The sequence below is a fragment of the Lynx canadensis genome, chromosome E2 (genome assembly GCF_007474595.2).
Source record: "Lynx canadensis isolate LIC74 chromosome E2, mLynCan4.pri.v2, whole genome shotgun sequence".
Taxonomy (NCBI): Eukaryota; Metazoa; Chordata; class Mammalia; order Carnivora; family Felidae; genus Lynx; species Lynx canadensis.
Genome location: NC_044317.1, coordinates 42,752,191 through 42,770,115, shown reverse-complemented (window position 1 = coordinate 42,770,115; position 17,925 = coordinate 42,752,191). Strand labels below are relative to the sequence as shown.

At 44.9% G+C, this 17,925-nt stretch overlaps 1 protein-coding gene and 1 long non-coding RNA gene across 2 annotated transcripts in view; both read right to left on the bottom strand.

Moving 5' to 3' along the window:
- Positions 1 to 2,449, bottom strand: part of LSM14A (LSM14A mRNA processing body assembly factor) — a 51,058-nt gene extending 48,609 nt beyond the window's left edge. The window contains 1 exon segment of the mRNA XM_030297303.1: positions 2,162 to 2,449. Coding sequence (XP_030153163.1) covers positions 2,162 to 2,282 — 121 coding nt within the window. The 5' untranslated portion in view covers positions 2,283 to 2,449.
- Positions 2,450 to 8,747: 6,298 nt separating this feature from the next.
- LOC115502093 lies at positions 8,748 to 15,099 on the bottom strand. Its single transcript, XR_003965018.1, has 2 exons — positions 14,908 to 15,099; positions 8,748 to 9,031 (listed from the first exon to the last, which is right to left on the bottom strand). It is a non-coding gene; the product is annotated as an uncharacterized LOC115502093 (long non-coding RNA).
- Positions 15,100 to 17,925: the final 2,826 nt, after the last annotated feature.

Genomic DNA, 17,925 nt, shown 5'->3' with positions numbered 1-17,925 from the left:
TTTCACAATAAAAAAGGGGAAAAAACTCTTCCCAGAGGGGGAAAAATTAACATCCAAAAGAGAATTCTAAGAATGTCACTTGAAGAGATTAACTCAATTGATAGTTTACAAAGATAAGGGATCTCTAAATCCAAAAAATATTGTATTCTAAACTCCATAAATAAACTTTAGGCTTTTATCTGTTAGACTGCCATTCTTCAACCAAATTTTCAAAAAGGTGGAAGTGGAATATCAGATATCAAATTACTCACAAGGCATGTAAATTGTAAAATTTGAAGACCAAACACCCCACTTCTAATTTTAAAATTTGAATTAAGTGCCCAGGGTTGACTAGACAGCTATATAGTAGTTCTAGATTAGATACTGCTAAGTAGAATAAGCTACCAAAATTTGATAACTTCAGTTTTTACAAACACAATTAACTTCCCAAACCTGTCACACATTAAATAACTCCTACTGCTTAAGAAAAAGCATATATTTTGTGTCATGAGATTATCAAAGCCGTAAGTACAGATATATATTCAATGATTAAAAAAATCTTTTCACTGTTGTACTATTTATGAAGTCATGACTGATACAAGGAACAAACTGGCATATGAATTATTACAGAATAATAAAATTTTAGTTTATGGACTCTAGAAGCTGTTGAAAATAAAAGTTTTTTAAAATGTTGGTCATTAACAAAATAAAGATTGTTTAGTTTTCCTGCATAAAAGAACATATTCAAAGATTTTTAAAAGACTTTTTGAAATCTTACATATGTACGTATTTTTTTTCACTGTGAAGAATAAAGGCACAGCCAATTCAACAATAAGTCACTAGGCTGGCCACACACCTTAAATAAAAAATTATTAAACGCCCTTAATGAAAAATACTGTATGTGGCTCTCATCGAGAACTTTAGGAAGCCTTTTTCATAATTTCATAAAGCCATAAAAACTAAGACAACATACAGCTAAATATCCATGGGGGGAGAGCGGGGTGGCAAGGAACCTAAGATAAAAAAATTTAAGACCTCTTACTCAGGTAATAAAATTTGTTCCAACCCAAGTGTTATTAAAAAGGACACAAAAAAATGTCACTAAAACGTTTGCTTGATATTGTGAAACGACTCTCCTGTAAGTTATACGTTAATTTTCTTTTCTTTTCTTTTTACAGACTTAGTTTCTTCCTAGCCCTTGGCCCTCTGTCTCTACCACGGTATTCATTCTGTAACTCCACCAGATGTGCTGGGAAAGCTACCTTGGTTATCTTGCTACCCTCTCCTAAGTATTCTTAACTTGCGAGATTTCTTCCTAGAGAACGAGCTAAAGTTTATTTTCTTCCTGGTTTTCTGGCGGAGCGAAGGCACAGGACGTGTGAACGGAAAGAAAACCCACTCAGCCTGTGCGACCCTTAATTACATACTCTACTACGGGTAGGGCACTATCCTCAACACCCAGAATCCGCCGGCCCAGGGAGGCTGCCCGACGATCGGTCAGCGCCCAATGACCACTCCGATTAAGGGTACTCCGCACCGGCTTTCCAGAAACAGGGTCGATGCGACAACAGCAAGCAGCTTTAAAGAGGTGGTTGCACAACAGCCTTGGAGAAGGATTCCGGTTTAACAGGTAAATACCACGTATGAGACAAGTGGGATGCGATCTGCTGGATGGTACCGATGGCACTTCGAGACCGTCTGCGTCGCTGAGCAAACCCAAAGTTTTGCACATTACTTACAGTTCACCTGATGAATACCGTAACGAATTGAAATTAAGAACGTGAGAAAATAGGTGCCTCAGATTCAACAAATCAGCACTAAACTCAAGCTAGGCGGAAAAATTCTTTGAATACTTAGGCTTTGTTTTGCGGTAAGACGACAGAACCACCGAATTTCGGAGTTGGAAGACACGTCTCTCCGTGTTCTCCGGCCCGTTCTCGGACTTCAGGGCCGCCCCGCCCGCCCCGCTCACCGTCCTGTAGTTCCCGGATTGAAGGCGCGGACCTTCGGGGTGGGAGCCGGGAAGCCCGGGGAGGCCGCGGCCCAGCCCGAGACGCCGGGGCCCGGAGGGAGGGAAGGGAGCGGCCTCCGGGAGGACGACGGAGGGGGCAGGGAGGGAGCGAGGAGGCCGCGGGCCGAGAGCCGGGCGCAGCACCCCACCCCGAGGCCCGCCCCGGCGTACCTTTGGCGAGAGCTACGGTGGAGTTCTCGGTGTCGATGGTGTAGAGGATGCCCTCGTAGCGGATCTCCGCCTTGGAGATAAGGCTGATCTTGCTGCCGATGTAAGGGGTGCCCCCGCTCATGGCGCCGCCGCCGCCGCCGCTCCCGGCCGCTCGCAGAGAGGCAGATCCCACGTCGCTGTCGCCGCTCCTCAAGTCCGCTCGCTCCGTCGGCGCCTACAGCAGCCGCCTCAGACCCAACATGGCGGCGGCGCCGGCTCCGCTACCCTCCCCCAGCCTCCCGCCCTCAAGCCGCGGCGCGGCGGCGGCGGCGGCGGCAGCGGCGGCGGCGCGGGGCATGCTGGGCTGGCGAGGCCGCGCTCTCGCGAGAGTCGGCCGGTTTCGAGCGGCTCAGCCCTCCGCAGCGTGCGGCCTCGGTGGTCCAGACAGCGCCGCTTGGCGAAGCCCAGGGCTGCCGTGTCCGCGCGGGCGGAGAGGCGACTCAGGGAGAGACGAAGTACCTCGTGGCTCTCGGACGCCGTGGGCTGGAGTGGAAGTGCGCGCGGCGCTCTTAACCTCATCTGCGGCCTCCGCCATTTCCAGACCCGTCGTATCTTGTCCTAACTCCTGTGTCTTTGCTGATGCGGATACCTCAGCCTGGAAAGTTGCCCATCCGCCTCCAAGCTGCTGGCGAGCCCCTCTATGACCGGGTCCTTTCCCCTTTGAGACTATTATGCCCCTTTTGAAGCTTTCAAGGCCCCATTACAGCATCCATTAGCCAACTATCCCTCCCCCCCCCCCCCTTCTCTCTTTCGCAGCTGCTGGAGCTGGGACTCTGTCCAATACTTTCAGATGGTCTCATCTAGACTCATGGCTTTCAATACCACTGTACACAGACCAATCCCAAGCATTTGTCTGCAGCTTTGACCGGTTCTGTGAACTCTGGATTCATATAAGCCATAGTCTTCTCAACCTCTCTAGTTGGATGTCTAATCAGCATCTAATTAACTTTGTGTATCCAAAGCAATACTCCCGCTTTTCCCTCTAAAGTTAACCTTTGCTCATTATTTACCGCTGAGGTAACTGGTATCATTAATTCACCTGCTCATCCTTGGAGTCATCCTTGACTTCTCCCTCACCCCCACATCTGTTCTCACTGCAAATCCTGTCCATTCCACCTATAAAATATACCCTGATCACTTATCGCCATTTCCATCCCTACTCTTAGCACAACAAACCCCACTTACCCTGCCCAGCATTATTGTAATAGCCTCCTAAAACATCCCTCTACCTCTCTTCTTGCCCCTAGTAGTTAATTGTGGACACAGCAGCCAGAGGGATCATGTCCTTCCTGTACTCAAAACTCTCCACGGTTATCCCCTGTCACACAGGAGTGAAAGCCAGACTCCTTACTTAGGCTTATAAAAAACATATATGATTTAGCTTCTTGTTACCTCATTTCACCATTCTGTTCTAGCCCCCCTTTCTTCACCCAGAACTTTTGCACTTCATTCAGATGTCAAATGTGACTTCTAGAGATGACTTTCCTTATTGTCTTCATTAAAATAGGACAGCCCCATACTATATACTCTTAACTTGCCTACTTTTTCTTCATAGCATTTATCTCTCCCCTGTATGTCTTTTTTTTTTTTAATTTTTTTTTCAACGTTTATTTATTTTTGGGACAGAGAGAGACAGAGCATGAACGGGGGAGGGGCAGAGAGAGAGGGAGACACAGAATCGGAAACAGGCTCCAGGCTCCGAGCCATCAGCCCAGAGCCTGACGCGGGGCTCGAACTCATGCACTGCAAGATCGTGACCTGGCTGAAGTCGGACGCTTAACCGACTGCGCCACCCAGGCGCCTCACCCCTGTATGTCTTTTTAATTATGTGTGTGTGTATGTCTCCTTCGCTAGAATGTAAACATTTTGAGGCAGGGATGTGTTGGTCACTGCAGTATGGTCAGGACCTAACATAGCTCCTGGCACAGGGTGGCTTCTCAGTAAATTTGCTATATGAACGAGCAGTTGGATGAGGGCCGGGCACAGACACGATGTCTGGTGAGCTAAGTGAACAAATGGCGAGAAGCTTGACAATGCAGAGAGGGAAAGGCAGGAGACAAGACTAGAGGTTGTTTTGGGTCTGATGCACAATGGCTTCAAAGGAAGGCTATGAAATACCTGCTTCAGTACAAGCTTCCTGCCGGGGAGTTGAGCTCTTACTCTTGTTCATTCCTTTCCCTTTGAACCCTGGAACCTAGCTTGGCTTCTCATGCTTCCTGAGTGAGCTCATCTTTTTTCCATCTCAAAGCTGATGATTCCCAAATTTACATCTTCATTCCTGATCTCCTGACTTCCAGGTCATACAAACTATGTACTTTCTAGATGCAATTGCTTGGGGCGTATCTCACAGGCACTTCCAACTCAACATGTTCAAAATTATCTGCATCTATACCCTTCCTTCCCCAAAATAAACCTGCCCTTTATCCATGCTCCTCATTCCCATCACTGGCAGGACTCCCCCAGGTATCCGATACTGAAACCAAGAGTACTCATCTAGCTAGGCCCAATCAATCACCAATCTTTGTTGCTTTTACTTAATGTTTTGCAACTCATGGTTTCCTGTACTCTATGGCATTATCAACTATGCTGATCAGTGTGATAGCCCATAGTATATTATGCACATGAATTTCCAACTTATGTGCTAGAAAATGGTTGAGAACTGTGACACATTTCATTACTGTAGCTTCCAAAAACCCAAATCCCATGTTGCTCCCCTGCTTAAGAGCTACAAGATCCCGATTCTTTTTTTTCTTTTTTAAATTTTTTTAATGTTTATTTATTTTTGAGAGAGAGACAGAGTGCGAGCAGGAGAGGGGCAGAGAGATGGGGCGCCTGGGTGGCTCAGTCGGTTAAGCGACCGACTTCGGTCAGGTCATGATCTCGTGGTCCGTGAGTTCGAGCCCCGCGTCGGGTTCTGTGCTGACAGCTCAGAGCCTGGAGCCCGTTTCAGATTCTGTGTCTCCCTGTCTCTGACCCTCCCCCATTCATGCTCTGTCTCTCTCTGTCTCAAAAATAAATAAACATTAAAAAAAAAAAAAAAAAGGACAGGGGCAGAGAGGGAGACACAGAATCCAAAGCAGGCTCCAGGCTCTGAGATGTCAGCACAGAGCCTGATGCAGGGCTGCGAACCACAAGGCGTGAGATCGTGACCTGAGCTAACGTTGGACACTCAAACAACTGAGCCACCCAGGTGCCCCAACAAGATCCCAATTCTAATGTGTGTGGGGAGATTCCCATGTAATCCCTGGACACCAGCTGTGGTGTCCTACAATTCAACTTAATTTTGACACTATTTACCCAGATTCCACAGGTTGAGGGCTCAGTCCTACAAGACTGCCCTACCCCCTTCAGATGCCAATCATAAGCCCAGGTTATTACCAGTGCCTCTGACCAACCAACTACAGACTGGGGGGCTCCAATAATTCCCTCGTTGGACATCAGACCCAGTCCCAAGTACAGGTTACCATACTTCTGACAAACTGACTATATCAGAGGTTCCCACAACCCCCTTTCTTGGGTTCAATTAATTTGCTAGAGCGGCTCACAGAACCCAGAGAAAGATTTTACCTACTAGATCACTGGATTATTATAAGGATAGAACTCAAGGGTGAGTGGGTGGCTCAAGGGGTTAAGCGTCGGACTTCGGCTCAGGTCATCATCTCACAGCTCGTGAGTTCGAGCCCCGCGTCGGGCTCTATGCTGACAGCTCAGAGCCTGGAGCCTGCTTCAGATTCTGTGTCTCCCTCTCTCTCTCTGCCCCTAACCCACTCGTATCCTGTCTCTGTCTCTCTCAAAAATAAATAAACATTAAAAAAAAAAAAACTCAGGAACAGCCAGAGGGAAGAGATAGACAGGACAAGCTATGTTGAAAGGGGTGTGGAGCTCCTATGCTCTCTCTAGGTGTGCTGCCATCCCCAAATCTCCACATCTTCACCAGCCTGGAAATTCTCAGAACCCCTTCATTTTGGATTTTTATGTAAGTTTCATTACACGGACATGATTGGCCATTGGCAATTGATTCAATCTCCAGCCCCTCTTGACTCCCAGAAGTTGGGAGTGGGGGTTGTAGAGGGTGGGAGAGTGGGACTGAAAGTTCTAACCTGTAATTACCCTGTCCACTGCACTGGCAACCAGCCGCAATTCTTAGGTACTTTCTAAAAGTTACCCCATTAACAACAACAAAAAAAGCAAGAACAAACAAACAAGATTCCTTTATCACTATCATTACTTAGGAAATTTCAAGGATTTTAAGAGCTCTCTTCCAGAAACAGGATGAAGACCAAACATGTATTTTTTATTATAAATGACAATATAACAAGTTCACCTGGGCTTCAAATGCCTTGAGGGCAAGATATGATCTATGTGTCTTACAGGCTTCCCCTTCTATTACGACTTGGACCCCAAACTTTGGGAGATGATGGAACTGTCTTTCAGTTCAGGCCCCAGCCTTCTGCACTGTCACACATTTAACCCAAGAGGAGGATTGGCTCTGTGTTCTGAATGTTCGTGTATTCTTGTCTGTTGCTTTAGCCCATAGGGATGTTTAAAGTATCACTGGTTTCTTCTTGGCCAAGCAAAGCCCTCTGACTGGTGGCAGGCCCCATCATTTGCCTGCCCCCATGGCAAATGCCCCCAGTAGCCACTAATCTCTTCTCATCTATAAAGTCTTGTTCCCCTTCTCCACAATGTACTTTCTGTAGACTACTTTGTGATATCTGTAAAAATATTTTTACTTCACTCATTTCCCCCCCACCCCCCTGTTAATACAGGGGAAATGGTCATCCATTGTGACCTTTTCAACCTCATTGGAAGTGGAATTTGGAAGATTTTTTTTTTTTTTTGCCATATGTACCCATTAGGGATATGCCCATTTTATCCCTAGAGAGGCCCTCCCAGTCAGTGTTTCCTCTAGATTTGGGATAGACTGTTGTTACTTCAGTTAAATAACCTATGACATTGTTGGCCTGCATTTAAGGCCTGTGTTTTGGGAAAATATGTTCCTTCAGACATCAGAACCACTCTCAGTGCAGTGAGATGCTCATTCTATGAGACATGCAATAAACAGATTAATTGATGGTGCTGTGGAGGTGCTATGTCCCGTGTTTGCTCCGTGGTGCAGACACAAAGTGAAATTGTTACTTATTTCTCTCTTACTCTTTCCTTTCAGAGCATGATCACTGAATTTATGTAGGTAAATGCACAGATGATACAATTTCATTGTTTGCTGCCTTTCGATGAATAGTAGCTCTGAGTAACATGTTTTTATTTCTAATTTTTAAATGAGGAAACTGAGGCTCAGAGATGTCAAGTAACTTAGATCCAACATTAAGGTGGGAAATCACGAATTTCAACCACATCTGTATGATTCCATTAATGTGTGTGCTTTATACCATTCTAGGATGGCAAATTGAACTTTTCATCAAGTGACAACTAAAGTAGAAAGCACTGTTTGCCTGGAGGTTTGTGTTGCAAGTTCTGAGGATGTGTCTGAAACCATCAGGACCTTGTGCCATGATCGATTATCAGTATCTTCCACGGACAGGAGGTGGAAGAATGGTGATGCCAGGAAATCTCTGCCTATACCACCTTCTGTGAGAGTGCATATGATAAAGTGCTTTGTAAACTTAATAGCACTCTGTAATTAGTTACAATATTCTTATCATCATGCAAATATCTGTCCAATGACCTTAACAACAAACAACAGAAATGGGTAAGAAGTGTGTGATTGGAAAGTAAACAAAGCAATAAAAATCAGTCTATAATGAATTTATCTGAGGAAAAGCTTTCTCTTTTTTAAAAATTTACTTATTTGAAAGAGAGCAAGTGCGAGGGGGAGGGGCGGAGAAAGAGACAGAGAGACAGAGAGACAGAGAGAGAATGAGAAGCAGCTGACAGTGCACGGAGCCAGATGTGGGGCTCGATCTCACGAACCTCAAGATCATGACCTGAGCTGAAATCAAGAGTATGACGCTTAACCACGCCCCAAGGAAAAAATTTATAAAATGCAAATCTTAGGGTGTGAGATCTGGCCCTCAAACCTTACCTCAAAAAACCTTCAATGACTCCTGTGGCTCTGTGACCTTAGAATAACCTGGGGTCTGTTTACAAAACCCTGTGTGAACTGGCTCTTGAAGTCTCCTGTCTCAACTCTTTTTTTTTTTTTTTTAATATTTAGTTATTTTTTATTTTAAGAGAGAAGGACAGAGTGTGAGCAGGGGAGGAGCAGAGAGAGAGACACACAGAATCCGAAGCAGGCTCCAAGCCATCAGCACAGAGCCCTATGCAGGGCTCGAACTCATTAATGGTGAGATCATGACTTGAGCCAAAGTCAGACGCTCAACTGACAGAGCCACCCAGGTGCCCCTCCTGTCTCAACTCTTATTACTCCCCTTTACTGTCCCACATTCTTGTTGCTGGGTACAGTTGGTGCAGCAGCACCGGCGAGGGGCAGGGGTGGGGGTGGGGCGGTGGGGTGGAGTGTGGCAAGTCCCAAACAGATCAAGTCGAGCCACTTGCTGCTGACAAAATCCAAAGGCAGAGAAATGAGTGGAGGTGAAACAAGAAAGGAATCTATTTCAGGGAGGCCAACACCAGGAAGACAGTAGACTGATGTCTCAATGGTCTCCAAAGTGTAGAAAATACTTCCAGGTTTTTAAAAGAAAGTGTGGTCTGTGCACCTGGGCAGTAAAGATCAGGTCAATCCATGTCTCGGATTCAATCACTGGCAGGGTCTTGCTCGCTCAGAGCAGTCCTTGTTGCTTGAGGGGGTAGGTTCAGTTCCCAACACGGGATGCTTTGCCCTCAGGGTCTTCATCTGAGCCATGAACCAAGCTGGAAAAAAGAACCCAACTAGGAAGTTTGAGATCAAAATTGGAAGCAGCCCAAGTCCTCTTTCATTCTCACCACCCTCCAGGCTTTGTCCTCCATTCCAGAAGCCACGTAAATCTTCTCTCTGAAACCCCCTCTGGAGCCTTCTCACTGCAGCTCTAAGTCTAGATATCACTCCAGTCCAAGGGCCTTCTCATTGCTGTCCTGAGAGCAGCTGTTGAGATAGTTGCTCTGTCCAAGCGATCCTATCCAACCTTCCTATCCAACCTGTGCTAACTCTGCCATTGAGCTAATCACATTGTGGTGAATTGCCCGTATATGTATCCATTTTCCACATTAGTTCACAAGTTGTGCCGAGAGCAGGGACTGTATATGTGCCTTTTCACCACTGCATTCTCAAGTACTGACTCAGGACCATGTGCAGACCTGCAAAATATCGGTCGGTCTCTCTCTGTCAAGAGACCAATTATTTTTTGGTATTTTGTAAACTTTCAAGAAAGATACAGTGAAGGTGACCTTTTTTATTTTATTTTTATTTTTTTCTTTTTAGGAGACAGAGCATGAGGGGCAGAGGGAGAGAGAATCTTTAACCAGGCTCCATGCTCAGCATGGAGCCCAAATCGTGGCTCGATCCCATGCCCCTGGGATCATGACCCGAGCCAAAATCAAGAGTCGGATTCTTTTTTTTTTTTTTTTTTCAACGTTTTATTTATTTTTGGGACAGAGAGAGACAGAGCATGAACGGGGGAGGGGCAGAGAGAGAGGGAGCCACAGAATCTGAAACAGGCCCCAGGCTCTGAGCCATCAGCCCAGAGCCCGACGCGGGGCTCGAACTTACGGACCGCGAGATCGTGACCTGGCTGAAGTCGGACGCTTAACCGACTGCGCCACCCAGGCGCCCCAAGAGTCGGATTCTTAACCCACTGAACCACCCAGGTGCCCCAGAAGGTGACCTTTTTAAAAAATAGGAGATACAGAAGGGACGACTTCCAGCTTTACAGATTCTATTTTAATACGTGAGGACTTAAAATGAGTGGTGTAGGAGCTTCATTATGGCACCTGTGTTCTATGTTTGGTTTTTTTTAAAGTGAAATGTTTTGCCTCCAATCCAGGCATTTTTATTCATTTCTTGTTGTGTACTAAGTTAACATGCAAATTTCAATTGCCAGTTGAGTAGTTCTGGGTGATGTTTTCTTGTTACTATATGGCAGACACCCATGGCTTTCTCATTCACCCCATCTGGGCCTCCAGTGTGGTCTAATTATCCTGAAAAGCCAAGATGTGTTAGAGCTGAGCTTGATTACTCTAATGGCACACAGTGTTTTTACAAACCTCCCGATTCCTGAATAATTATCATTATCATATGTATGTGTTTAGCCAAAAGCTTAATTGGAAAATTCCAGAATGAAACAATGCTACATGAGGAAAAAAAAACAACAACAAAACTTCCAGTCATTTTCTTAAAAAAAAACATTAAAAAAAATCAAAGTACTGCTAATACATGCACAAGGTTAAACCATCAAATCATGCAGACGGGCTTCTATCGCAGGGCAATTATTCCCAGCCTATGTCTCCCCCGCCGCGGTCCTACGGAGGCAGCCACTTTTAACTCATTCGGCTGTTTCTCTTGGTGGTTTCTCTAAATAATATGCTTACATCACCAGTTCTTGATTCATCCATTTTAGACATTATCTTAATTTCTAGCTATGTTAAATGAAGGTTTATCTTACAGGGGTAGTACTTAGGGATATTTTAAAGTTCTTTTCCATTCCCTAGTTGCCTTTATTTCCTTCATGCGGGACTGAGGTCCAGGCTGTATGCATTGTAAGGTGGGCTTGTCATGTCTGGGTGGTGCCTGTTCTGACCATGCACAGCCTTTGCTCTACCCATAGTTCCATGGTATGAGGATGGCCCTCGCCTCTTGGTGCTATGTTTTGTTTTGCTTATCTTAGTGTGACTCTGCCTTTTGGAGGCTTTCCTCAAAGTCTGGTGACTATTGGAGCACATATGAGAACAGGATCATAGGGAATCTCTGGATGGGACCTCTGGGCTTGCGGGGGGCTCACAAATTGAAGGAATTCACTTAGGGTGATCAGGTGGGAAGCCACTCTCTTAGACAGTTAGCTGGTGAACCTCTAGATGACAGATTGTGGAAGTTTGGGGATGTTCGATTCTCTTTTAGAGAAGAACCTTTGCCCTATTTCTGGGGATGGTGTATGTCAAGCCAGCACGTGGCTGCTGGTTCCGAGTGGTGGGGAGTGGGCAAGGTTCAGCCCCTTGTCTTACTCCTACCCTTTGTTGTACTGGGTATTTATATGACACAAGCCACTTGGGAGTCCAAAGGGATGATTTGCTCTCTGCTTGGCTGCTGTTTCCTTCCCCGCCATGTGCATTCCAGTCCTTGGCCTCCTGTACTTGCCTTTACCAGTTGCCTCCATTCTCGGTTTTTGTGTGTATGTCTGGCAAAATAGACAAAATTGATCATTTTCACCATTTTTGCGTATAAAGTTTGGTGGCATTAATTACATTCACAGTGTTGTGCAGCCATCACCACCATCTACCTTCAGAACTTTCCCATCTACTCAAACTGAAACTCTGTACCTGGTAAACAATACCCCCCTGTTCTCCCCTCCCCGCAGCCCCTGGCAACCACTATTCTACCCTCTGTCTCTATGATTTGACTACTCCAGGAACCTCATATCAGGGGAATCATACAATATATGTTCTTTGTGTCTGCCCTCCATTTTACATCAATAAGGCTGTTGAAATTTCTTATCTCTTCGATTTCTACTGAAGTTCCCAGCTCTGGTTGTGGATTTGCACCTTTTACCTCTTTTACCGTTCTTTCAGTAGGGTAGTGGGAAGGCACGGAGATAAAAATGTGAGGTTAAACAGCCATTTAACCAGAGTTTACTTATTTGGAAGAGGGGGCATTCCAACAAAAGGACAGATATTGTTTGATTGCACTTGTATGAGGTACCTGGAATAGCCAAATTCACGGAGACAGAAAGTAGCATGGTGATTACCAGGGGCTGGTGGCAGGGGTCATGGGGAGTTATTGTTTAATGAGTACAGAGTTTTCAGTTTGGGGAGAGGTGGTGGTGATGGTTGTACAACAGTCTGAATACACTCAAAGCCACCAAACTACACAGTTAAAAATGGTGAAATTGGTCAATTTTATGTTATGTATACTTTATCACAACAAAAGCTTTTTTTTTTTTAATTTTTTTTCAACGTTTATTTATTTTTGGGACAGAGAGAGACGGAGCATGAACGGGGGAGGGGCAGAGAGAGAGGGACACAGAATCGGAAACAGGCTCCAGGCTCTGAGCCATCAGACCAGAGCCTGACGCGGGGCTCGAACTCCCGGACCGCGAGATCGTGACCTGGCTGAAGTCGGACGCTTAACCGACTGCGCCACCCAGGCGCCCCACAACAAAAGCTTTTTTAAAGAAAGGAAATAATTGAGACTTCTGTCTTCACTGCATTTAATTCTATTACAATTGAGCGTCAGAGGAAAAGTAGCTCCTTTAAAATGCTATGGAAGGGGGGTGCCTGGGTGGCTCGGTCCGTTAAGCGTCCCACTTTGGCTTCGGCCATAATCTCTCGGTTTGTGAGTTCAAGCCCTGCAGGGAGCTCGCTTCGGGCTCTCTGCTGTCAGTGCAGAACCTGCTTTGGATCCTCTGCCTCCTCCCCACTCGCCTTCTCTCTCTCTCTCTCTCTCTCTCTCAAAAATAATACATAAACATTTTTAAAAAAAAATGCTATGGAAGGTGGGGTTTTAATTCTGGAAATGACAGTAACTTGTATTGGACCCACTTACTTGTTTATAACGATTACTAAACCTAGAAGAAAAACATTTTTTAATGTTATTGCTTGAAGGCACTGGTAAACAATCTAGAGCAGGCAGGAATTGAAGGGAACATGAGTCTTGTAAGAAGGGAAGGAAATAGGTTTAGTGCCAATTTATTAGGCTTTTCCTCCGAGGACATTCCGCCTTTCAGCAACACACAGCACCTTGTAGAGTAGGGTTAAGATATAAAGAGGTGGTTTTAGTAGCTGAAGAGACTGAGCTTAGATTTTGGGGCTGCCAAAACAGTTGGGAATTGAGGGGTGACCTCCCAGGAAGGAGAGAGTCATACTACAAAATGTGCATATAAATTCCCCCAAATCTCTGGCTGACTCCTAAAGGGAACATGCACAGGGCAGGACCTCAGGGACCCCAGTGAAAGTTTTAGGTAGAATTTTAGGCAGATATTTCTGTACTAGTTTGAAGTTCAAGTCCTGACAAGTAGGAGGGGCTCGAGGAACTCCCAAATCTTTTTATAGAAAACCAAAAGTAAGCCCAGAGTTGAGTATTATCAGAAATCAAAGACATCCTTGGGGTGGCCTAATGGCAGACTGGATACAAGAGAGTCAAGTTGAAGACAAGTCAGTAGAAATTATTCAAATGAAGATTTGAATAGGGAGAAAATGATTGAGGAAGATGAGTAAGAGTCTCTGTGACTTTTGGGAAAATATCAAAATGGTCTATTAGATGTGCATTTGGAGTCCCAAAAGGAGAGGAAAAAAATAATGGGGTAGAAAAAAATATTCCAAATACCAGTGTTCAAAACTCCCCAAATCCGGTGAGGTACATCAACCCCAGGTCCAAGACTGAAAGAGAATCTGTAACACATCTTCATAGCTGCTTTTGTTTTGTTTTGTTTTCCTGAAGTGTATGTATAGATGTAAAGATTGCAGAGAGGGGAGACTTAGTCCATGGGCAGCCACAAGATGGGACATGAAGTTAAAATCCAATGACTTCTAGGCCCACGGTTAGCTTGATGTAAAGGAATGCAGAAGGCCAGCCCCTCTGTGATGGAGCTTCAATAACCAGAGCACAATAGGCCAGGAAACAATGGCAATGCTTATTCCTGTATCTGTGGGCTTTGTAAGTATCTCTCTCAGGGTACCAGGGCCACGGCAAGGGTGAAGCAAGGCAGGAACCTAACACGCAAAATTTAAGAAGGCCCTCATTCCCAAGATAGAGTTCCAATAAAGAGACAGAGGGCTGCTCCAGCACGTTATCTGTTCGGATGATATCTGTCAAGGGAACACAATGCCACCACAGCATTAGGGATCAGCCTTGGCATGCCGTGAAATGATACCGACCAGCCCATTAAGGTACTGCTAATAAAGCATTTATCATTTGATCTTCCTATGACCTGCATTGCAGAGCAGAGAACCAGCATTATCATGCTCCTCTCTTTACAGTGGGAAGAAAACTAAGGGCCAGGGAAGGTGGTGGTTTTGACCTCAGGGGGTCAATGGCTGAGCCAAAACCAGCACTTGAGGCTTTTCAGTCCAAACCTCAGCTCTTTCTATTGCAGCTAGAAGAGAAGGGAATCCTCTCAATAACTGATTCAGCCCTATATGTTTGTGTGCAAAATTCCCGTGTTTGTTCTGTCTCATATCTTGCCTAATTATGTGTTTTGACAGTGACTTGAGTTATTGAGGGTATAAATAAGTAAATTATGATAAGTATAGGCATAACTATTGGCAAATAAAAATGATAGAGTAACTCATCAATATAGTATTGCAAAGCACTTTCATAAAAATGGCCTTCTCCTGGCGATTCAAAGCATCATAAAGAGAAAACAAATTACAGTGGAACAACTTTTAGAGTTTATAGAACACGATTTTAGGACAAAAGTAAAAAAATAGAGCAAAATAATGAAAAGAAGAGTAAACTATATAACAGCAAATTATATGTTACTAGAGTCTAGTAATTATGTAAATTACATAGCAGTATATTCTTAGATTTAGATGTTATTTGATGCCTTGCCAAAAGTATTACTTTATTGAAAATGATATTTAGACCAATACTCATCACTTACCTCTAAAAAAGTTAGAAGTACTTCATGGGGTAACATTTTAGAGAATCGATCGTCTTTCCCAATACACTGCACTGCTTACAAGATCTGGGCACCATACTGGTGTTTGCGTAGGTAGCTAGTTGGAGTTCCAAAGTCTCTTGGACACGAGTATGCACTAGTGTTGGCAAGATGGCGACCCCCTACAACGTCTTCTGGGTTTGGAGTGTTCTGAGTGACGGAAATGTGACTTATAGGCTCTGCGGTGAGCACAGAGGAAGTGGTGGCAGTGTGGTGATGGCAGAGGTGGCGGTAGTCATGGTGACGGTGGCAGTCATGGCGGTGGCAGCGGGGGTCATGATGAGCGGTGATGGTCGTGGTGATGGTGATGGTGGTGGCAGCGGTGGTGACGACAGAGGTGGTAGTCATCATGGTAGGGATAGTATGTTAAATGAATGATAAAGGGAGACAAAAAGCAACCTTCAGAGGTCTTACATGTGCCACAAAGGAATGTGTTGTTCAAACATCAAGAGGTTCAAAGAAAGTAGTTAGATAAACTAGAAAGAAAAGACGTTCCAGAAGTATCTGATAGGAGGAATGAGGAACTGGCCAGTTGGTGTCATCCTTGTTCTGTCGCTGAGAACATGAGCACTGAGCGTGGGGCCTGCAGCCAAGCCGAGGAGCTGAAGGCGAGGGAGGCTGCGCAGCATTGCCACAGGTCTCTCCAGACTCTCCCGGAGCAATGTGGAGATAGGAGCCAGCTTGCAGATTCCCTTTGCAGATGAGCGCCTGTGGGGACCCGTTCAGCTGGCTGAGGCTGTTCTGAGAAGTGTTTGTGCTTTTGCACAGGTTGCCCCTTGCATTCTGGGGCAAGGGCAAAATATAAATGGAGACCACATACCATATGTCTGAATGTTTAAAAGTTATAATTCAAGCAATAAATGGTTGAATAAAATATGTTAAGTTCTTCTTTCTCTGGACAAAGTATACCTTCAGACCAAGCTGAAGGCCAGGTTCAAATGTAGATTTTTTAGACTCCTTGAAGTCCCACACTGGAACGTGGGAAGTGGAAGAGAGGCCCACACAGGCCAGTCCTGTGTAGGGGGCATGAGGCTGTTGGGGCATGGCATTGTGGATCTTTGGGTAGCCACGGCATGGATTAGAAAAGTGGTTAGTAAGCTATGCTCCTGGGCCAAATCGAGGCCCTCTGTCTGATTTTGTAAAAAAAATGTTATTGGAATCCCAGCCACACTTCTTCATTTACATATCATCTGTGGCTGCTTTCTTGTTACACAATGGCACAGCTGAGGAGTTAGAGCAGACATCTTCAGGGCTACAAAGCCTAAAATATTTATTCTCTGTTCCTTTATTAGTTTTTTTCTAAGGCTTATTTATTTGTTTTTGAGAAAGAGAGAGCATACAAGCAGGGAAGGGACAGAAAGGGAGAGAGACACACAGAATCTGAAGCAGGCTCCAGGCTCCGAGCTGTCAGCTCAGAGCCTGACGCGGGGCTTGAGCCCACAAACTGTGAGATCACGACCTGAGTTGAAGTCGGACGCCTAACCGACTGAGCCATCCAGGTGCCCCTATCTTCTGTTCCTTTAAAGAAAAAGTTTGCTGACCTTTGGTCTGGAAGGAAGTGGGCAGGTTCCCATGGGCTTGCCTCCTTGACTCTAGACTTGGGAGATGCAGGTAGAGGAGGGCCAGAGTGGATTTCCCAAAAGTGTGGGGCCCCAAACCTGGATCTGAGCATGAGGGAGCAAGGCCTATACTCTTCAAACTTCCTGTGCCATGAAAGACAAACAAACAAACAAACAAACAAACAAAAAAAGGGGCTAAGGAGCTATTCCCAGCTAAAGAGGAATAGAAGTACAAGACAAACACAAGCAATGTGATGACAAAAGATGGGATCTGGGACCAGGAAAACATATGCTCTAAAGTACAATATTGGAAAAATTGGTGAAATTTTCATAGGTCTGTCAATTAGGTAATAGCTTTGTATTAATGTGATTTCCCACCTTGAGAGTTATACTGTGGTTATGCAAGTAGATGTCTTGTTTTTAGAATATTCACAATAAAGTATTTAAGAGTAAAGGGATATGATGGCTGCAACTTGCTCCCAAATAATAATAATAATAATAATAATAATAATAATGATAAAGTAATAGTAATAATAAATGTAGAGGGAAAATAAAAATAAAATAAAGCAAACGTGGCAAAATGTTAGCAGTGAATCCCTGTGAAGTCTTTCTAGGAGTTCTTCAGCCACTGAACCCCTTTCCCTCACTATTATATTCATTATAATTCAACAAATTATAACAAATTACAAATGAAAAGGAAATGAATACGGTTAAGGAAAGGAAACAGAAAAAAAAGTCATTTGGGTGGCTGATGTAATTACCTATGCAAGGCCCATCAGGGGTGATGTTAGGCTGACTCAGGCTCACAGGGTGACCATGGGCCACGCTCAACTTACTAAGAAGGATACAGGGCAAGAACTGCAGCATTCAGCAGGGAAGATCTGGAACTCTTTCCAGTGAGTGTGCCTGTCATAGTTCACTCACTAGGTGCAAGGAGGTGAGGTGCACATCTGGCCTTTACCAGAGCAGCTCTGATTTCAATGTGCATGCCTCCCGGGAGGCAATCTCACAGTAATTCTGGAGGCATAGCTTCCAGGGCCTCTGCAAGGGACGTGCGCAGTTACAAGGGTTCCACACTCAGGAAACCCAAAACAGTGGTTTCCTTATCAGGTATTTATAAGTCTGTCAGTCCAGATGGAACTTACCAATGATCATTTTTACTGTAAGCAACGTTGTCTAGCAACGTAGTTGACGCATACTCTCAGGGAAAGAAACCTAGGATTAGATTCTCATGCAGAAGTGTTTTGTTAAACCTTTGCCAGTCATTTACCCCCACGAGTTTGTTGAACACTTTTAACGAAGAAAAGGACAAGTAGGCACATCTTTTGATCACCAGAATTTATATTACCCAGGGGGGTAAGGATGTCCCCTCCATATCTTATGCAACTGGACTGGTCTTTGG